The sequence below is a fragment of the Anoplolepis gracilipes genome, chromosome 12 (genome assembly GCF_047496725.1).
Source record: "Anoplolepis gracilipes chromosome 12, ASM4749672v1, whole genome shotgun sequence".
In the NCBI taxonomy this organism is placed as follows: domain Eukaryota; kingdom Metazoa; phylum Arthropoda; class Insecta; order Hymenoptera; family Formicidae; genus Anoplolepis; species Anoplolepis gracilipes.
Window position 1 is genome coordinate 1,714,866 of NC_132981.1, and position 24,064 is coordinate 1,738,929.

The 24,064-nt window shown below is 30.1% G+C and overlaps 1 protein-coding gene across 1 annotated transcript in view; it reads right to left on the minus strand.

The window, feature by feature from the left end:
- LOC140671643 (uncharacterized) overlaps positions 1 to 24,064 on the minus strand; it is a 117,622-nt gene that overhangs the window by 45,653 nt on the left and 47,905 nt on the right. The window contains exon 2 of the mRNA XM_072903117.1: positions 2,876 to 3,003. Within this exon, the coding sequence (XP_072759218.1) occupies positions 2,876 to 3,003 (128 nt within the window). The remainder of the gene's footprint in view (positions 1 to 2,875; positions 3,004 to 24,064) is intronic.

Genomic DNA, 24,064 nt, shown 5'->3' on the forward strand with positions numbered 1-24,064 from the left:
ATTCAGGGAGATTCCAGAAGACTTTATTATACGCAGAGATTTCATTTACATTTCAAACGCTCGCATTCATTCTCTTATTCAAGCCACGAAGTGATATTTATTTTATCATCGTTTTACAGTATCTCAAATTTATATCATTTTCACTTATTTTTGATTACAAATTTATTTTTCGACATATATTATTTACCTAAAAAAAAGTATATTGTACATATACTGGGTGTTAACAAAATTAAACCGACAAACTTTGAAGGAAAATAGATGACGTTATAACAGACACTTATCAATATTATTTTGCTCTACGAGGTTTTGTTTTAATACTACATGATAAAATAGGAGATTTACTGATGTAAATGCAAAAATTAAATTATTATTTTAACCTTGATTTGAATTTTACACTTATATTGTTTGTTTTTTGTTAATTTGTAAAAGTCACAAATTTCCTATTTTATTAGGTAAAATTAAAAGAAAATTCGTAGAGCAAAATAATATTAATAAAAAGTATTTGTTTTAACATAACTATTCGATTTCCCTTCAATGTTTGTCGGTCTAATTTTTTAACACCCTGTATATACATATAAATAGTAACACTTATTTTAAAAATTATTTTTACCTTATATTTTTAGGCTTTGCTTCCAATTTCTATTTTATTTTAAATAAATTAGCTAAATCACTTATGTAAACAGTACTAAATGTAGATAAGCGGTGGCCATCTTGATTAGTTCAAACAGCGGTCGGTAGTGTCACATTGCAAATTTATACTCCCAATAATAGAATTTTTTAAATAAAATAATTAAGTTTCTATGTTATATATTAAAAATTAATCTTGTAAAAAAATTGTGCGTATTTTAAATAAAATTTTTTAAATAATTTATTATTTATATATATCACATATTCATGATTTGGATATATATGTATATCAAAATCATGAATATATTATAAATAAATAATCTTTTTTAAGTTAACATTGGTCTTTCTGTTATATACGAATTAATTAAATAATCGTAGTGGAATTAATTAAATAATTGTGGTTAAATGAATTAAATACTTAGTATGTATATTATACGAGTCCAAAAAAGAACTTGACCATTCATGCATAAAAATAGATACGTTTTAAATTATTTCACAGAAAGAACAACGGAAGTATTTGCAATATGAAATATGTATAGACCGGAAACCCATTTATATAAAGCGTATTTCACATTTTTTAAATTACATTCTTTTGGATTAGTATTATAATAATGTAATTATAAAATAAATTTTCTTAGATTGTTTATGAAGTTTCAGGAAGATTTCAACAAATTTTATTTATATAGAAATTGTATTATAAATTAATAGTTTCTTCCAATTAGAGGTTTAAAGAAAGCAGAGCCTTCGGCAAAACATAGATTAAATAAAAATTAATAATTAATAAGTTTCATAAAGGAATGATCTGACTGCTTAAGGTATCAAAGTATGTTGAATATTAAAGTAAAAAATTCGACTTGGATTTGATTCTTTATCTGGGCAGTATTACATTTACAGTCTTACTTAAAGATGCTCCCGCATCTGAATAATTTTTTCCAAATTTGCGTAATCCTTTCGGTGTAAAGAAAAATCTCTTCGCGTTCTCATAGTTGAGAAGAAACCCGCCGAAGGTAAACGGACGTGCGAGGTTGCAGAGAACTCTCTGCAGCCAATTTGCGCAGACTCGCCTCATAAATCCGACATCGGCGAGAGTTCGCCGAGAGGTAAATAACGTCGTTCGTTATAGTCGACTTTGGAAGGGTGTCAAGCGATCCTTGGCGCCGCATCGACGCGGAAGAAATATTTATCTTTTTACGAGACGCTCGGGATGAACCCCTTCCTGTTTCCGGTGGCGCGCGCGTGTGTTCTCGAAAAATTACACACCAAGGTGTATGCTTTTTACATTTATTTCTGTATCCCAATGTTTGTAAAAAATAGAAGTAAGACGTTGTCTAAGAATTGTCTAAGAGTTCAGACATTTGTTCGATATATCTGAACGTAATCGTCACTTTGTTTTAATCATCAGAGCTATTTTTTTGAAAGTTCAGAATAATGCCTGAAAATTTAGACACTCTTCTGAAAATTCGGACAGTGTGTTTGTAGAAAACTTCAGATACTTTGTACGCAGTTATTTTTTATTATAATGTAAACGATAAAATTTATTTAAAAAATTTTATTACAGTGTAAACAAAGAAAGTGTCCGAAGTTTTTTTTTACACGCTGTTTGAATTTTCACAAAGTGTCTGAATTTTCAGAAGAGTGTCTGAATTTTCAGCCAATATTCTGAACTTTTAGAAAAATGACTTTGATGATTAAAATAGCTTGTTTGAAATTACTTTTAGACACTCAAATTTAAAAATTCAGAATTTTCAGAAAATTGTTTAAATTTTTAGATATTCTTCTGGAACTTTTAGAAAAATGACTCTGATAATTAAGACAGATTATTTGATACTTTCAGATAACTAAATTTGAAAATTTAAAATTTTCAGAAAACTGTTTAAATTTTCAAACATTCTTCTGAATTTTTAGAAAAATGACTTTGATAATTAAAATAGTTTGTTTGAAATTACTTTTAGACACTCAAATCTAAAAATTCAGAATTTTCAGAAAATTATTTAAATTTTTAGATATTCTTCTGGAACTTTTAGAAAAATGACTCTGATAATTAAGATTGTCTGAAATGTATTTCAGGCACCCAAATCTAAAATTCAGAATTTTCAGACATTCTTTCAGACATTCAGACCTAAAAATTCAGACAAAAATGTGTGACAATTTTTTAACAGTGCGCTAGCGTTCTGATGATTGACGCACGTTTTGCATTTCGTTTAGTTGTTTGAAAGTTTGAACGAAAAAAATAATATGTCATACTTACGATGCACCATTCGTCCGTGGATGAACATTCCGTCAGCATCTGTGCGGTGTAATTAATGCACGGTGTAATACTGCCGACTCCCTCGTTGTACTGTCCACATCTGTAACACCTAATACCGTGCACGGCACCTAAACACATAAATAAATTAATTTTATCATGAGATTAATTTTTCTGAAAGTTTAGAAGAATGCCTAAAAAGGCTCAAATATTCTTCTGAAAACCTGAAGAATTCGAATTTGTTATAATCATCAGAGTTATTTTTTTAAAAGTACAGAATAACGCCTGAGACTTCAGACGCTCTTCTCAAATTCAATTCTGAATTTTCTTCTGACATGAAATTAAATTAAATTAATCTAAATCGTCAACACGCTCCGCGAAAAGTGTGAGAATAAATATCGGGATTTTAAAAATTTATTTTTCTCCAATTCTCTCTCTCTATCTATCTGTCTATCTATTCCGTTGCATCGGCGAAAACAATTGGCGACGGACGGCCAAACATCGTCAATTCGCAGCTGGTTTCTCGATTCGCGATTCGATTAATCCTTCGCGAATCACTGGGATGATTCGGGAAATCGATGGAACCTCTATAAAACGCGTTTAATCGCGCCTCGTAAACGCGAAAACTCCGGCGCCGCCTTTATTCCAGCTCGCGCTGGAGTAATGGCTCCAGCAACGGCACGTATCGCTCGAACTCGGTTGGAGTTTCATGACGCGAGCGAGTCGTTTTACTGCACTTTCCTCGCGCGCCAGGACCCGATCGCCAGGACTTTTTCGCCGACGAGTATAATGCATGCTCGTAAAATTAAAGATTTACGAGGACAGTGCGCGCGCGCGCGCGCGCGCTAAGTGCCGATTCCAGATGAGATGCTATACATGAAAAGGAAGATTCATTCGAGCTCTCTGCGTCCGATTAAATTCGCTCGCACGTCCACCTTAATGGCACGAGGAAAAACTACACGTTGCTAAATTTTAGATTTATTTAATCAATTTCTCGGCAAGTAGCTTCGAAATGTTTTACGTATAAAATTTTTATATAAAATACACACCATTTTTTACAAGATTAGTTTTTAATATGTTTTTAATACGTAGAAATTTAATTATTATTTTCAGGGTTACTTATTGTAACGCCGTTACCGTTACAGTTACTTTTTTTTGGTAACGGTAACGTAGTTACATTTTTTTAGTAACGGTAACGAATTTAATAGTTACTTTTTATATATGGAACTTATTTGTGATATATTATATTTTCTATTTTTGTTTATTCAATCTTCAATTATCAACAAATATTCATATGGGTTACCGTTATTCGTTACTCATTATCAAAAGTAATTAGTTATCGTTACTTAAAAAGTAACTATTCGTTATTTTTTTAATGTTAAAACAAGATCAAAAATTAAATAAAAAATATACTTTTGTAATAAATTTTATTAAAAAAATTAATAATTAAAATATTGTTAAAATATCAATAAATTTTTTTAAACTAACATCTTTGTAAGCGCGTTCTGAATACGGACCATAATTATGAAAGTACACAAAAAAATATATCGCGTATTTGACTATAGTTATAAATTTTATGTAAACCAAAATTTTTTTATTTATACTTTGAGTGTTTCAAAATTTTTTCCTTATTATTTATGGTTTTACAAATTGAGAATAAAAAATTTATAAAAGTTTATTGATATTTTAATTATTAATTTTTTAAATAAAATATATTACAAAAGTATATTTTTTATTTAATTTTTGATCTTGTTTTAACATTCAAAAAGTAACGAATAGTTACTTTCCCATCCCTGATTATTTTATTAAAATTAAGAGTATAAATTTGCAATACGACACTACCGGCCGCTGTTTGAACTAATCAAGATAGCCGTTATTTACATTAGCATTGTTTACATAAGTGATTAAGCTAATTTATTTATAATAAAATGGAAATTTGATGCAAAGAGCCTAAAAATATAAAGTGAAACTAATTCTTAAAATAAGTTTTTACGTGGAAACTCCACCATAGAAAAAAGGATGATAGAGGAAGGTGTTGTGTTGAAAACTGTAAATAACGTGTCTAACTGCAGTAAGAGGATATCTTTCGATTTTTTTTCAATACAATTAGACTTTTCGTTAATTTTGCGTACAAGAGTACATGTAAAATCTGAGTACGCGTCGGCCATGTCTGTTTTTCTACACTCGTGGTGTTAAATTTCTTCCCTATAATATAAAAAAATTTATTTTGTTTATTATTTAAAACAAATATAACAAGAATACATATATTTTTCACTTCAACGATATTCGTATTCGAATTTAGTCAAGCCTGACTTAAGTATCTTCTCGTCACAAATTTAAAACGGGTGAAACTTTTGACGAACACCTTTGAAAAAAAAGCAAAAGGCATAATTGATAAGGGTAATAAAGTGTTTTAAATATTCACCACAAATTCGCGGTGAGTCCTTCGCAGAACTTCAATAGTTTCTAACGCGAAGGAGAGAAGACTCTCCTGGTCCTCTTGAGAGGTGAACCACCGTGGAACCTCGTTAGGACTTTACGAACTTGCGAGTTTATCGAGCTTGATGTTTCGTAACGTCCGCTCGCCACCATATTGGATCAAGCTTCTCGACAAGTCGGCAAGATGCTTAGATTGTTTGTACGTGTCATTGAATAAAGAATATAAGGAAAGATCATGTAGGTGGCGGGAGGTGCGAAGAATGTGACGTCATAAACTAGATCGAAATCGACTATCTATCGATAGCCGCTTTATATCGTAATGATGACGTATATCCATTGAATAAAGTTATTCTTTATTCAATGCGTATATCTCACTCGAAAAGATTAAAAAAAAAAAAAAAAAAATGTTTAATTGCTGTTTCTGTGGAACAACAAAAAAAAATGATGTTCGGAAACATTTCATACATAAGTATTGAAAATTAACCTATAATTTGCAATATTCTAACAAACTCAGAATTCTTACTTTTTAAGTGAAGTACACATAACGTAATATATAAAATTTTGATTTAATATGTAACTTGTAAATATGTAATTATAATTATAAATAGTTACTGAAATTAAAGTAGAATATTGCTTTGTATATAAATTTAACAATAACCACAGAACACGCATATTTCATAAAATTCTTGATTCTTTTAATTATATATATTTTCAAGCCTTCAAGATTGCCGCCATTGTGCTCGGTGATGTTCTAATGACGTAATAGGCGCGTTCGGGGAGACTATTAGCGCTAACAGCGTCGTTCTATCTTTGTTCAACTTTTAATGAGTAACAAAGATAGAATGACGCTGTTAGCGCTAATAGTGTCTCCCCGAACGCGCTCAATATATGACGTACATGTGACGTATCTATTACGTCATATACTAGACCTAGTTTGACTATCGATATTCACCAGATATCGGAATATATCGCATCATGATCCTTCCTTTTATTCTTTGTTCAATGGTACGTGTTCATTTGTTATGTTATATATCTAGTATTTTGATTTTATCTAAATTGAGGTTGTAAAATAAATAGCGGAATGTTCAGGAAGAGAGATAACTTAGACAAATCTTACTTTTACACCGTATCGTAAAAGCAAGTATCCATATGAAAATGGCAGGATTTTATATATGAAATGTCTCCCGAGCTGTAAACAGGAAGGTCGCGCAAACATAAAAAAGCGAATTACATTCCCTTCTTTTTTACAATGTTGCTTCTTTATCGGTCCGCTGAGTTGTCACAACGACGTAAAGCGCTACAATCCGTATGGCTTCCCGAAAGGGACGGTAGAGTCGCATAAGCTATACCGCAAAAGTGGTTCCCGACAGCAAGAAATAAAACGAGATCAATCCGCGAGCAACGATACTATTATATCCGAAACCGCGGGAGAACGGATCAGCGGCAGCCTCGCATTTCGAGAATTCTCTTTGCCTGGCATAGTGTTTTCCTATTTCCAATAAAATATTTTTGCCACATCCTGATCGGGAAAGCGAGAGAGAGAGAAAGATAGAGAGAAAGAACCGACTCAATAAAGAGGCAACTTTTCCAATTTTCTGCGAAATTCGCCCGCCTGGAATTCGATACGCCAATCTACCAAATCCTTAACCCGACTACACACTATTTCCCTCTCTCTCTCTCTCTCTCTCTCTCTCTCTCTCTCTCTTTCTCTCTCTAATCTTTCGAAGATCATTTTATACATCAATAAATATAGATAGTTTGAAGGAGATGTAATTCAAATATAATTCAACAATTAAAATACTCTGTATAATTAATCAGATTTAATTCGATATATTATACACTTCAAACAGCATATGATGTAATAAATAAATAATTATAAGTATTTATTTTTTTTAATATTTTATACAATACATATTTTATATACATTAAGAGACAAAAATCATAAAAACTGTCTTTGACATATTATGAAATTAATTTTATGTAATATTTATGGTAAATAAAGAAATGCATAAGAAATTAAATAAATAATAAAATAATAACAAAAAAATTAAATAAAAGATCACAAGAGAAGTTGTTCTGAGTAATTCCTTGCAAGAATCAAATGGGGATCGGCATTGGATTAAGAGATATAACAAATTAAAAATATAATTATTTTAATGTTTTTTTTTCTGGTAAATATATTTGGATTAACACCTCACAGATTATTTTTATTTCATATAATAAAAGGTACATTCTTAGGTAATACATATTTTGAATTTGGTGATCTTCTCTTTCAGTTCTTTCGGAGATAAGCAATTTGAAATACTGTAAAAACAATATTTTTATAAAAAAAGATTTAGGCACAATGACCTTAACTTTGACATATGTTGTCAATATTTTTACCAGAAAGTAAATGCGGTTTCGCTCCTCTCCGACTCACGTATGAAAGTTGCAAACAGACTTTTTTAGTTAAAAATAATAAATTATTATAATACATAACCTTTACTGTCATACTTTAATTTATTATATCTCTTAAACCAATTTCGTTCCTTACTTGATTCTCACGGGAAATTACTTTGTCAGAACGACTCTTGTAACATAAGAAACAAAAGTGGCAATAAAGTCGCTAAAATGTAACCTTTCATGCATATGTAAAAAAAATAAATAAATACAAATTTGTAGATATTTTGTAAATATTTCTTATATATTTATGATAAATCTTTATAATCTGTTTAATTTAATGTTACAAAAATCTAAGAAATTATTAATGAAATATTTTATGATAAATATTTATAAACTATTTAAATTATTATATAATAAGTATTATTATAACTAATTACATATTATAAATATTTCGTACATATTATATTTTATAAATATATTGTATGCTGTCTCGACAGTAACTGGAATAATAATTTTGTGTGATTGAGTGATACATTCTCCAATCCTCGTCACGAGTTCAATTAATTGAAAACAAAATGAGCGCGAATATATATACTTTCCCGGCTTTTTGTCGAAAAATGTGAGCCTTTCCAGCACGAGAATATAATCCCGCGAAATCTTCGGGGCTAAAGATTTGGGGTTGTCGTTTCTGTGTCTCAATATGGCGGAGAAAAATATTAGGGTAGTAAATTTTCCCGCAAGAGCAGACGGACGCGTCCCGTATCTATTCGCTCGCGCGCGCAAATGATTTATCTTGTCGCTTGTTTTTTCTGCGATATACACTTTGTATATGCATATACAGGGTGTTTCAGACCACCCGTCCATCCATTTTATTTTGAAAAGGGGTGATGTTAAGAAGTTGGAAAAGACATATTAATCATAAAAGTCTATTTGAAGTTTCTGATGGTGGTACTTTCAATTTTGGGAACCTCCCGGAAATACTGAAAACGAGGGGGTAACTCAAAAAATTTAAATTGCAACATGGGGCAACATAAGTATCGTTGGATAGAGCTTTTAAGAAACAACGTTTGTTTGAAAAAAAATTTGATATCACTTACAATTAGTATTAGAGAGAAATGATTAAAAAACGCTTGTAATTATTGTTAAGCTCGTACTTCTAAATTATCTTAAAATATTGAAAATATTTTACGGATTACGAGCTAAACATAAGCATGAGTCAAACTCGTGATAGGGATCATGAATTAAACAAAAACACGGATGATTTGTCATGTGGTTTCAACAAGACGGCTGTTCGGAACATTTCTCATTAATTGCAAAGCACAATTAACCAGCTTTTACTTTTGCAGAAATTTTGAGAGAGATTGATAGCATGAGAGGAAAGATAGAAAGGTGTTTCCATCAAGGTGCATTTTGAACATTTATAATTAATCTTTGATCATTTCCAAGCGTCACAATAATTACAAATATTTATTTCTTGGTAACAATAAAAGGTATTAAATTTTTCTTCAAACAAAAGTTGTTTCTTTTTAAAACCTCTATTTAAAGATGTTTAGTACCTATTTTAAAAAATGTAGGGATTTAATAAAATTTGCACAGATTCTTCTGATACATGTTCAGAAACTTATAAAAAACCTGGAGTTGATTCACTGAAGTAATCAAAAGTTATAAGGATTTTCATTTGCAATGAATTTACCCGTCGATATTATTATAAATATAATTATTTTGTGGAGTTAATTATAAGTAAAAGTAGTAACATAATTATAAATATAATTATTTATATAAATAAGTATAAATATATTTATTTCTGTCCTTTTTAGCCCTTAAATTGATACGATTACAGATTTTCTATCTTATAAAAAACTTGTGATCGTGTTGATTTAAGAGCTAAAATAGATAGAAATAATAATAGGAATTTATTCAAAATTTGCAAAAGTATAGCATAAATATAGAGGAAATATTTGATCACATAATTTTGGTCAAGTACTGACTAGTTCAAAAGATATTGAATATAATTTTCTCAATTTCGTCCTATTATCCGAGATGACATATTATTTAATGTGAAAACGTGAGAACATAGCATTCAGCTAAGCCTTCTTTTGACATTTTAAATAATCTATCTTTTCATCTGAAGCCTCTATATATAAACGTATAAGCGAGAAGCGACTCGGCTTCATATGTCAATTTGCAATTTGACCAACTTATGAAAAATTATCATGTTGCCACATTTCTTTCTTCTCGGAGAAATGACAAATTATTAAATTTATCAAAGAAATAGTTAAAAATCTTGTATATTTTGTCATTATTCACTGTTATAATTTTTATTCTGACATTTTAAATTACTCTGTACGAGTAAATTTTTTTATTTTAATAATTCAAATTTTGTGCTGTAATGTTGAAATCGAGGTACCGTCAATGATAAAAGTTTCTCATTATAATTTAAGAAACACGAAAATTCTCCGAAAAAAAGCAACAGAAGTTGGAAAATACATTTCTACACTCTAGCTATGAATAAATAATAAGATTTTATGCAATCTTTATAATAATCATATATTAAGATATATGAGGAAAGTATATATTCGTCAATTTCGACTACTTTTTGCTCCGATTATAGGTGCTAAACATCCTTAATGATATCCATGTTTTAATTTAAAATTTTTTAGTTGCCCCCCGTTTCCGGTATTTCCGAGGGGTTCCCAAAACTGAAAGCATACCACCATCAGAAACTTTACATAGGCTTTCATGATAAATGTGTCTTCCCAACTTCTTAGCATTTTGAAAATAAAAGGAGTGGACGGGGTAGTCTGAAACACCCTGTATGTATACAATACATATCTGGCGTGAGAGGCGTGATGGAAACCGCATTTTTGCCGGATATGATACCGCGATACGTATTGATAGCGCAACCAGACGTGCCGAGATGTATTTATTTCGCCGTTGTCATTATTTCGGGGGTATATAGGTACACAAGGGTGGAGAGAGAGGGGGGGGGGGGAGAAGATCGGATCCGGTCAGTTCGCCGAAACCGCCGTTCGATACTCTGAAAATTGGAATGGCCGTCCCCTGCGCGATTTCGCAGACAATTCAGAAAATTGATTGCCTCCACACAACATTTGGAGGTTTATGGCTCTTGTACCGCAATTATCTAAAAGTTTATCAAGTATATAGTAAAAGTGATGAAGCGAAAGTAACAAATTCCACTAAATTTTATATTTGACTAAAAGATTGTTTAATCAGTTTAATGAGATGTGATAAGGTAAACTATCTATTTTGCAACTCTGTTATCCGCTCGCAAATATTTGTCTTCGATCAGGTATATAATAGAGTCGCAGATATCTATGTATTTTGACTTCGGTTCACTATGGAATACGCGCGCAAAAAGTACCATTTTTCAGGTCAGATTTTCACGAATTTTTCTTTTGTTTCTCAATATTTTGCCATAACTTTTCGGAAAGAATATTTCTCGAACACCCAACAGGATTCTGAAAAACACAGGAAAAATAAAAAAAGGACATCTTTTATATACTTTAAAAAATAAAAAAAAAGAAATTTAACAAAATAAAACCTTAATTAAAAAAATTTCATTGTACATTAAAATAAGTAATACTATATTGTTTAAAATATGTTAATGAAAATGGGTACTAATTAAAATTACGAGATGACTTTGCTAATGTAAATGTAGCGAACCTCAAATATTCGTTTTGGCAATTGTGGACAATGGAATTTGCGTAGCCGCTGTTTTGAAAACAATTTAAACTTTGTCGCCCAGAATGAGCTCGAGCGGCCATCGAGGAAGAACTCGAACAGACGAGAGCAAAGTCCTGACGAAGTCCTTACGTTTCCGCGAGGTTTTCCTTCGCTAGCGACTGAGATGAGTTAACTACTGTTTTCTGTTCGATATGAGGTAAGCAAGTCATGATTACGTTCCGAAAGTGGTTAAAAGTTAACTGTTTTCTTCGCGAAATTACCGTAGAATTGGTCATAAAACTCATATATAAATTGACGTGTTATTTCTTCATCTAATTTATTATATTTGAGTTCATATCAATTTTCTTTCTCAATTTAAGAGTAAAATATAAAGGAGGGTGGATAAAATGTGCTGATTTTTGCTCGAAAAGTCTAAGTTAAATATATATTCTTATATATTTAACTTACTGAATACGAAAAAAACGCGTCTTATTGGTTTAAAAAAGTGGTCAAAATTAAGTCACTTTTAATAGTAATTCAATTAATCTTGATTTTGCAATTATTTAATTATTTATATTATAGTTTAGTTTTATAATTCTTTTTATTGAAAACTAAACAAACACTTTTAATGAAACACTTTAAAAATGCTAAATCTAACGTAGTAAAATCAATATAATATGTAAATTAAAAAATAAATAGTCAATTTATTTAAAAATCTTAAGTCTCATCAGATGTGCAGCTTATAAAAATAATTAAATGTTGAGGAGAGAATTTCAAAAATATAAAAAACATATAGAAATAGATATTTCAACTTTATGTAACATTAACGGACCCGATCAACCAAGAAATTGACAAGATTAAGATTTTGATGACGAATAAAACGAGACGCTATACAGTATAATACGAAAAGTAATATAATAGGGCTCCAGGCAAAGGTCTACTATAAAAAACTTAACGCGTCTCTAGGTGGAACCTCACTGGTAGTGAAAGTGCATTCTAAGATATTTAAAACTGTACAATGTATACAATTGCATCTGATTAGGCTTAAGATTCTTTAATTAAATTGACTATTTATTTTTTAATTTTTATATTATACTGATTTGCTATGTTAGATTTAGTATTTCTAAAATGTTTTATTTTAAAGTGTTTCTTTAGTTTTCAATAATAGAAATTATAAACTATAATATAAATAATTATAACAAAATCGAATTAATATTAAAAATGACTTATTTTGATCATTTAAGGTAAATTTTAATCACTTTCTACTTAGACTAATAAAATGGGTATTTTCGCATTCGGCAACTTAAAAACTATAAGAAAATATATGTAACTTTTACGTTACACTTTCTGTGTAAAAATCAACATTTTTACCCACCCTCCTTTAGATATAATTTTACAATTATATTATTTAGTTTTATTAATATAAAAAAATTTATGTTTTATCAAATTTTATATTACATTTTTTAATTTTATAATTTTTCAATGAAAGAGAAAATATTTTTTTCAATTTAAAAGTAAAGTATCGTAAAATTTATATTTATTTCGCGGATTTATTTAGAAATTTAATATATTACTTATTTAATGTATTTTTTGATATTTTATGGTGAATTCTTATGATTTGAGTATTAACTCTTATGACTTTTTCATAAGTTGTTCTTATGAAAAAGGAATAAACATAAAACTATATATAACTATATATTATTTAATTTTATGAGTATAAAATTAAATTTATTAATATTAAATATATGTTTTTAATTTAAGAAGTAAAATTTATATTTGTTAATTTTTGAGAAGAAAAAAATTTTGGAATTGGATTTATATTTACCATATGGAGCTCTTGACACATCAAATTTAGACACATCTCGTGAACCAAAATTATTTTCCGTATCACCCTCTTTTATGGTACAATAAAATCGCTATGTATGTATCTCCACAGATCGTATCATTCGGTTGTCAGATTCAAAGAGAGAATGCGAACGCATTCCGCGGGAGTAAAAGTCACGTAAAGGAGACGGATCTTTTACGGGGAAAGGAAGTTCGCGGATCGAAGAAGTTCTCGTGAACGAATAACGTCATTACGTGAACGCGGAGAGATTTCCTCGTCGTAAGATATCCAAGCGGATATGCCGATCTCGATGCCGTCGCAATCAGCTTTGTGGAAGGAAAGAGCTTAACTTGCGTTCGCGAGCGAGAGATGTTATCATGTAAAATACATTTGAGAGAAAAGTTAGCTCTGCTCTCGCCTGCAAGAAAGACATGGGGTTTATCAACGCACGGAATGAAGGCGGATTATTACTCCGTTCGCGAAGAATGAAAGCAATTTCATAAGAAAGTTTCTGCGGGGATGTCTTGTGGGCAGAAATATTTGCGCGCGTTGTAATATAAAGAGGCTGATTTTCCTTCTGGCAAAAATGTAGAAAGAGAGAGAAAAACAATGGGGCAATAAACGTTTTAAAATTATGGAATATTATTTAAATAAATAAATACGTGTAAACATTTATTTATAATATATTTTATAATTATAAAATATTTTACAACATATTTATATAAAATAAATAAAAAGAATATGTAAAACCCATTTATGTATATATATATATATATATATATATATAAATAAATATATGTGTAAAAATAAAATATATAAAATTTGTATAAAACAATTATTTATAAAGCTCTTTAAAATCTACTGGAAGGCGAATGAGAAAATTGGATGAAGAATTTTGGTTAAAAATTGAGCAACAATGTTTTAATGAAGACGAAACTGGTGTGGCTTCTTCATTACAAGGGTTTCTCGAGTTAGTCGCCCGCGGCTTCCGGTATCCTATCCAGTAAGTCCAAAGAATTTCGAAACCGACAGATTCCGAGGCGAGGCATCCAAGTACTCCCAACTCTTGGAATTTCCCTACCGAGAGCAAAAGCCGACGTCTTAGACGTCGGCGTGGTGTGACGCTTTAGGCATCCTGCTTGGATTTCGACACAACGGAATTCCCTCTTCCGTCGGTATCGATCGGGCCGTATGAGGATTCGCGACATCCAATTTCCGATATTAATCTAGCGTTCTGACTATGACAATCGTCAACAGTCGAACAATATCGATGAATTCGTACATGCAACAAATATCGCGTCGACCTGCGATTGACAATTGAATCGTGAGTAATAAAATATCTAAATAGACTCTCAATTTTGCCAAGTTACAAACGGTCTGTGTTTTTCTTTTTATTAAAACATATCGCTCTCTACAAAAAGCATAGTCACTATAAATTACCTAAATAGCACACGATATTTCTGATAAATATTTTTATTTATTTTTTTGTAACTTTATATAAATATTTTACACATATTTTATATACATTAAAAGAAAACATCATAAAAATTATACTTGACATATTAAAATTTATAATAAAAAAAATTATTGCCGAGATATTTATAATAAATCTTTATAATCTGTTCAGTCTAAAATACTAAATATCAACAATATTACAAAAAATTTATGAAATATTTTGACACATACTTATGAAATATTCAAATAATATAATTATAATAATTTCGTATATATTTTATAAATATTGCGTGTTGTCTGGATATAAACGTAATTCGAAAAGGCGGAAATATATCTGATAGGATAAAGATGTCACAAAGACACGTGATATATGTAAATATATTTTCCGCGGCGAGTACTGTCTCTGAGTTTTCGACGGAAATGAGGCGTAGCGTAAAGTTGAGTCGACCGCGTGACCTAACCACGTGGTTCGCGTGATTTATGAATGCGGCGGCAGTGGCAGCGAACGATCTCGAAAAGCCGTTGCCGAGAATTCCACAAAACGGGAACGTAAATGATCGGCGAATGTACCTAGAACGGCCGTTGCTTTACGGCGTCATTTCACGGGCTGTTGGTCCAATCGGGCAACCGTTTCAGCGCTTCGACAGGAGCGGTAGAAACGGAGAGATATGTCCGCAAGTTATGCCCGTGCGTCGCTGGCGGACACATTTCCATCGGAAATAGAGTCGCGAGCAAGTTAAGGTGTGGCTGTTTGGAAATTTATCGGGAGTATCCAGTGAAATTTCTGTCGTTTGTGGGTTACATCTTAATCTCAATTTAAATGAACCCTCGTTAATTCATTTTGAGTCACGAATTTTTCTAATTGTCAGTATTTTATAAAACTTGGTATATAAGGGTTTTTGGGGTCGCCGATTACGAATCCGTTGTCAGATTTTCAAAATTCAGATCCAATATGGCAGACGAGATTTTCAAAATTTTACTTCCGCCATATTGGATCCCTATAATAAATTTTGAAAATTAAATTCTTTTTCCTTTAGATTCAGAAAAAATTTAAAAAAGAATACAACTGTTACTTTCAATTTAGAACAGAAAATATTGTTTTTTATATATTTTTTATCAAAAAAAGGAGGATTTAACAAAAACAACACGGTGGAAAATTCTGAAAAATACTTTAGAGTGTACTAAGATTATAAAAAAATTGCCCTATTTATTGTCATAATAGATTAGTAGAAAATGCATTTTTTTGTAAAAAAGTACTAATTTTGACTGTTTGTTTATATATGGTATTTTTGCAATTAACAATTAATGACTGTTCATATTTTTTTTACACTTATTGATGTTCTAGAGACTCTGTAGAAACAAAAAATCCGGTATTTGTTGATAAAAAAGTAGTTAAAACAATAAAAAACTACGAAAAAATGGTGGGTCTCTGGATGACCCGCTGTGACTCAAAGAGTTAAATTACGAGGCTTCAGAGAAATCAGTAAAATTCTCACTAAACGTTTTAGGATATAAAAAGTCGCATGAGAGTAATTGTTGGCAAGAAATAGTATTTGTAATGGAAAATAATACCTACTGGTAACTATGAAGATTTATAGAAATTATTACATAACTGCGTTTCTTATATCGTGTTGAGAGTTTACTTTAGTAGTATGAAAAATTAAGAATTTTTTGGAATTTTTTTAAGAATATTAGAAATTGAATTTTTTTACCATATGTTTTTATTAATATGATATTTAAATAAACAGTATTTTTAAATTTTGAATATTTAGCTTCTTTTTGTTCGATACGAGTCTTGCGTGTAGTGTGTTAAAAAATGGCAGTATAACACGTTATTCCTCGTGTCTGAAATAATAAAAACCGGTTAAATTTTATTTTGTAGGATATTTATGGAATACCGAATCCGGATACTTAATTTTATTAGAAAAAATTGTGAAAAATAATGTCATTTTAAAATTATTGATACTTTAATTTTGCTGAAATTTATTTTATTCTTGAAACACAAAAAATATTAATTTTTTAGTTCTATTTAGGTTCAAAAAAGTGGTCTCTTTTATTAAAAAACTGAAGTTATTTGGTCCATTAGTTTTCAAAATATCCGTCACATCAATTTTAGAAACAAAGTGTTTTGAGAAAAACGCATTGAAAATTTTTTAAATAAAGACTCGCGCTATTTTATTTAAATTTTAATAATCCCTTAATTTTGCGAATTTTTTAATAAAATTTAAAAGCCATATTTTTCAAATGTTACACTTTCAGAAAATGTAAACAGAGAAATCAATTTTCTTTTACCCTCTAAAACAGGCTGGGCCTTTAAGCTTTTTCCCCCTTTTTTTAAATATTTTAATAATAATATTTATGTTTATTAAATTTCATATTTTGGTATCAACATAATTTGTCAGAGCTCTCTCTTTCTCTCTCTCTTTTTTCCAAAACCATAAACAAACAACATGACAATCATGACAATGGTATCACCAAATGATCTTGAAGGTTGCCGCGAAAGTGTCAGTCGTCTCTTGTGCCCGGAATCGATCAAGTGCCCTTGGTCCAAAGGTCCCACATGATGCGAAATGCCTTACTTGACCCAACCATGTCAAGAGTCGTTCTCTCCGCGTCAAATTTTTCCTCCGAGAAATTCTCACCGCAGTGCTGCTAGTGACTTTTGAAATAGCCCAATGTCTCTGTCTCTTTTGCCTCCAGCTTTGAAAGAAGGGAAATAGAGATAGATAATTGGCTGGCTAAGCACTTGTCTCGAGGAATCCTTGAAGCTTCGTCATACCGTTGAAGAACGCGACGGGGAGTTGCAGCGAGGGGTAGATGGGGGGAGTGACCGAGGCAAGGCTCCGTGACAAATCTAAATCTCCGGAATTCACCCCTGAAGTTGCATGCGCCTTCTCGCGATGATAGTACCCAAAGTGCACGTTTGCATCTTGCCATTTTTCTTGGACTGTCATTACAGTAAAAAATAGCTGCAAAGTGTCTGAAGTTTTTTAAAAACTGTCAACTTTTAGAAGAATTTTCTGAATCTTCAGATATTCTTTTGAACTTTCAGAAAAATGACTCTGATTAAGACAGATGTCTGAAAGTACTTTCAGACACCCAGATCTGAAAACTTAGACAAAAATCCCAGGTAGAACAGAAAGTCACAATAATGTCAAAGTACGTCAAAATAACAAAAGAATGATCGAAAAGTGAGCTTTTGTAATCATATTCTCGTCATTTTGACGTTACTTTGATATTATCGTTGACTTCCTCTTCCACTTGGAACGTATCTGAATCTTACAGTAATCGTACGTTTATATGACTATCACTATTAATTACTAACTGCTCCGCTGTTATCTCAAGATATATTTAAACATAAAGACTACAACGTTGATGCATGCAAAATAAGTTAAATTTTAGAATATATTAAACTATAAAATAATTACCTTTAATTTTAATTACAATTGAAAGTTATTATCAGTTTTTAGAAATCATATATATGTATCTGCAGGCAAGAATGTGTATGTAAATTATTCTGCTTTGTTTGTAACTGATGTAAGAACAGATTTTCAACCTTTGAGTAGTCAGGATGAATGGAAAAGAAGTCGAGTTTGAAAGAAGTTACATTGCGATAAAAATCAATATAACTCTGGGGTTGGGTCCGATTGTGTGAGAATTTAGAAAACTTTTTGTGTACAGAATATATAAAAGAAATATCGTGAGAGAGAAAAACAAGGTATAGCTTTTTATTCCCAGATCATCTCAAATTCAATTTCATTGTTTGCGGATCAAAAAATAATACTTTTGCATACCCACATACACGTATCATAATCAAAATTTATTAATTAAAATTTTAAAAGTCTGAAGCACTTTTTCTCGGATATTTTCAAACTTTTAAGGCACATCTGTTATCACCGTAAATTGTACGGAAAAACAGTTTAATCTGTAAATGTTGAATGCGATGCACTCGTGTAGCATCAAGTTTACAACCATACAATATAAGATTAACTGGGACGCCATAAGCTTACCAGACGTTAGGAAGGCAAGAGCGTTCATGCATAAAGCAACAAGGTTGCTTGGCGTAGCGAGAAAACAGCGGTGGACCATTCTTTCGGGAAATCTTCAAGTCGCACGAACCACACTGTTATCTCAAGCATAATACTTGCTCTATATGTTACCGTTTTATTAATGTATTTGTTAAATATACAACGATATAGAACGAGTCCGGTTGATTAGACTTGGGAATTATTCACGTCATCTGAGTCGAAAATGATTCACTTATTCAGTGACCGCCTACATTTTATTACTACTTAAGGATGTTTAGTACCTATTTTTAAAAATATAGGAAGTTAATAAAATTTGCACAGATTGTTCTGATACATGTTCAGAGACTTATATAAAAACTTGAAGTTGGTTCACTGAAGCAATCAAAAGTTATAAGGATTTTAATTTTCAATAAATTTACCCGTTGATATTATTATAAATATAATTATTTTGTAAATCTAATTATAAGTAAAAGTATTAATATAATGATAAATATAATTATTTATATAAATAAGTATAAATATAATTATTTCTGTCCTTTTTAGCCCTTAAATTGATACGATTACAGATTTTCTATCTTATAAAAATCCTGCAATCATGTTGATTTAAGAGCTAAAATAGATAGAAATAATAATAGAAATTTATTCAAAATTTGCAAAAATATAGTTTAAATATAGAGAAAATATTTGATCACATAATTTTGGTCAAGTACTGACTAGTTCAAGAGATATTGAATATAATTTTCTCAATTTCGTCCTATTTTCCGAGATGACATATTATTTATTGTGAAAACGTGGCAACATAGCATTCAGCTGAGCCTTCTTTTGACATTTTAAATAATTTATCTTTTCATCTGAAGAAGCTTCTATATACAAACGTGTAAGCGAAAAGCGACTAGGCCTCATATGTTAATTTGCAATTTGACCAACTTATAAAAAATTACCATGTTGCCACATTTCTTTCTTCTCGTAAAAATGACAAATTATTAAATTTATCAAAGAAATAGTTAAAAATCTTGTATATTTTGTCATTATTCACTATTATAATTTTTATTCTGACATTTGAAATTACTCTGTACGAGTAAATTCTTTTATTTTCATAATTCAAATTTTGTGTTGTAATGTTGGAATCAAGGTGCCGCCAATGATAAAAGTTTCTCATTATAATTTAAGAAACACGAAAATTCTCCGAAAAAAAGCAACAGAAGTTCGAAAATACATTTCTACACTCTAGTTATGAATAAATAAGATTTTATGCAATCTTTATAATAATCATATATTAAGATATATGAGAAAAGTATATATTCGTCAATTTCGACTACTTTTTGCTCCGATTGTAGGTGCTAAACATCTTTAACATCCTTATCGTGTTACATGGATATAACAATTAAATGATTTCACATTGCGTTTTTTCTTTTCTAGTTTTTCTTTATTAGTTACTATTTTTTAATAATTTATTAAATAATAACATATTTAAATTATATGTTATTATCTTGTTTTGTAATATTCTTGGCAGGGAGGGGGAGAATTTTCTACGTGTGTTTTCTTAGGAAAATATAATTCCAAGCCACAAAATAAAGCACTATATATTGTTACTGCCATTCATTAAATATATAATGATATATAAAATCCGTCAACTGACTGGAATAATTATAATAATTAAATGACTTTTAATTTTAAGGCTACGGACGACTAAAGTACACAAAATAAATATGGACAAGTAATAGCCTAGGTATAGCTTTTTTAACTTCTCCGAACAATTTAAACATGTGATCTGTGAGACTAAAACCATATGTTGTCATACGCTGCTATGAACTGCGCTTTTTCATCCGCGTGCAAAGAGACAGTTTACCACACTGTCACGAAACAACGTGGTACACAAAATTTCTTGCAGAGATTGCCATACCTTTGTATTCTAAAAATTGTTGCCTAAAAATTCAGAGCGTCGTCAAATTAAACGTGACAGATTGTCGGTTTTGTATTTAACATTTTTTGGAGATTGCCGGAATTGCAACTAAATTATTGGAAAATAACCAGATAAAAAATTCAAAAAAAGTTAAACTTTTTTTATTTTTGACAATAATGATAATACAAAAATCTAAACATAAGCAATGTTAACTAACTGTCGTTAATCAATTTTGATAATATAAAGCTTTAACTAAAAAAAATTATTACTATTTTTGTTCTCGAGTAAATCAAGGAAATGATTGTTTATAAATCATGTGACAGACATGCTTGCTCGTGATTTATCGAAATGAAGATTACCGTGTTTGCAACTAACCCCGATTTTTAACTCTCGGTTTGAGGAGAATTTTCCGACTTTGTAAACAAACAACCTTATACATAAATCACACACATATCTAAAAGAATAATACTCCTACTTTAACTTATTTTCACCAAAAAGTAGAGATTGCTAATTTTGCTTCTAGATCCCTCATATATTGTTATTACATTGTAAGAAATTGTTTAAAAATTCACAAGTACATTTTTGTCTGGCCTTTCAGATCTGGATGTTTGAAAATAATTTCAGACGATCTGTTTTAATAATCAGACTCATTTTTCTAAAAGTTCAGAAAAATGTTTGACAATTCAGACATTCTTTTGAAAACTGTGTCTGTAAAAATACTTTAGACATTTTGTCTGCCTGTTATTTTTTACAGCGTATTAATTATTACATTTGTCAAATATATAACAATGTATAAGATCCGTCAGCTGATCAGGGTAATAATTAGATAATTTTTATTCGCATTGCATTTCTTTTTCTCCATTATGCGCATAATTATCATTTAAGGATGTTTAGCACCTACAATCGCAGCAAAAAGTAATCAAAATTGACGAATATATACTTTTCTCATATATCTTAATATATGATTATTATAAAAATTGCATAAAATCTTATTATTTATTCATAGCTAGAATGTAGAAATGTATTTTCGAACTTCTGTTGCTTTTTTCGGAGAATTTTTGTGTTTCTTAAATTATAATGAGAAGCTTTTATCATTGACGGTACCTCGATTTCAACATTACAACACAAAATTTAAATTATAAAAATAAAAGAATTTACTCGTACAGAGTAATTTAAAATGTCAGAATAAAAATTATAATAGTGAATAATGACAAAATAAGAAAATTTTTAACTATTTCTTTGATAAATTTAATAATTTTGTCATTTCTCCGAGAAGAAAGAAATGTGGCAACATGATAATTTTTCATAAGTTGATCAAATTGTAAATTGACATATGAGGCCGAGTCGCTTCTCGCTTACACGTTTGTATATAGAAGCTTCTTCAGATGAAAAGATAAATTATTTAATGTCAAAAGAAGGCTCAGCTGAATGCTATGTTGCCAAGTTTTCACAATAAATAATATGTCATCTCGGATAATAGGGCGAAATTGAGAAAATTATATTCAATATCTTTTGAACTAGTCAGTACTTGAGCAAAATTATGTGATCAAATATTTCCTCTATATTTAAACTATACTTTTGCAAATTTTGAATAAATTCCTATTATTATTTCTATCTATTTTAGCTCTTAAATCAACATGATCGCAGGATTTTTATAAGATAGAAAATCTGTAATCGTATCAATTTAAGGGCTAAAAAGGACAGAAATAATTATATTTATACTTATTTATATAAATAATTATATTTATCATTATATTAATACTTTTACTTATAATTAGATTTACAAAATAATTATATTTATAATAATATCGACGGGTAAATTCATTGCAAATTAAAATCCTTATAACTTTTGATTGCTTCAGTGAATCAACTCCAAGTTTTTATATAAGTCTCTGAACATGTATCAGAACAATCTGTGCAAGTTTTATTAAATTCCTATATTTTTAAAAATAGGTACTAATCATCCTGAAATACTCTACGTTATTTTTTTTATTTTACAATTTTTTTGGGACGAGAAGAGAAGGCAATTTTCTACGCGTTGGCCTCTCGTGCTAGCAGGAAAATATATAGTTCCAAAACGCAAAATAAGCTATCGTATATATTGTTACTGCTAATTACAGCGTATTCATTATGGCGGGGAGGAGATTTACCCGCGATACATAAATCATTTTGCAAAACGATTATCGTACACGTTTCCCGCGTTTGTAACACTCGCATAACACTGTGATACCGCAATGACCACTATGCGGAGGTGCTATGTGACCCCCACGCTGCCGAGGATCGGGATGCACTCGCGTGCGCGTGCAATGCGACACATTCTGTCGTCTTCTCTCGCGTGGAATTCCATGTGAAATACTGTTTAACGGACAGAGAGACAGAGAGAGAGAGAGAGAGAGAGAGAGAGAGAGAGAGGGCTATCATATCACTTTGTTTTTATTTTCGCCTGTGTGTTCCAGCCATTATATTTATTTAACGCTCTCCCGCTTTATCAAAGGAAGGTGAAATATGTTGATTTTTGCCTAGAAAGTGTAACGTAAGTGTAAGTTACATATATATTTTCTTATAATTTTTCAGTTGCTGAATATGAAAATATTTTTTATTGATCTAAACCTGTGGGAAAGTAATTAAAGTTGCCTTGAATAATCGAAATAAGTTATTTTTAATATTAATTCAATTGGTGTCGATTTTGTTGTAATTATTTAATTATTTATATTATAGTTTAGTTTTATAGTTTCTTTTACTAAAAACTAAAGAAACACTTTAAAATGAAACATTTAGACATGCTAAATCTAACATAGCGAATCAATATAATATAAAAATTAAAAAAAATAAATAGTCAATTTATTCAAGAATCTTAAGCCTCATCAGATGCAACTGTATACATTGTACAATTTTAAATGTCTTAAAATTGACTTCCACTACTATAGAGGTTCCACTTAAAGGCGCGTTAAGTTTTTTATAGTAGACCTTGGCTTGGAGTTCTATTATATTACTTTTCGTATTATACTGTACAGGGTGTCCGGTAATTACCGTATGAGCGCGCGCTGTATATAGTACTCAGCATATGCTAAGCGTTTTTAATTAATATTTAATAATTATTGCAAAAATCGCAAAATGGTAGAGGACTTTTATGTCCAGTTTGACTGCTCTATCTGCCCTAGAGAGGTGAGGCGGTAATTACCGGACACTCTGTATATAACGTCTCGTTTTATTGATCATTAGAATTAAATCTTAATCTTGTCAGTTTCTTGATTGATCGTGTCCGCTAACATAAAGTCGAAATGTCTATTCTTATATCTTTATTTATGTTTTTGAAATTTTCTCCTCAACATTTAGTTATTTTTATAAGCTGCACATTTGATAAAATTTAAGATTCTTGAATAAATTGACTATTTATTTCATAATTTATATATTATATTGATTTTGCTGTGTTAGATTTAGCATTTCTAAAGTGTTTCATTAAAAGTGTTTTTTTA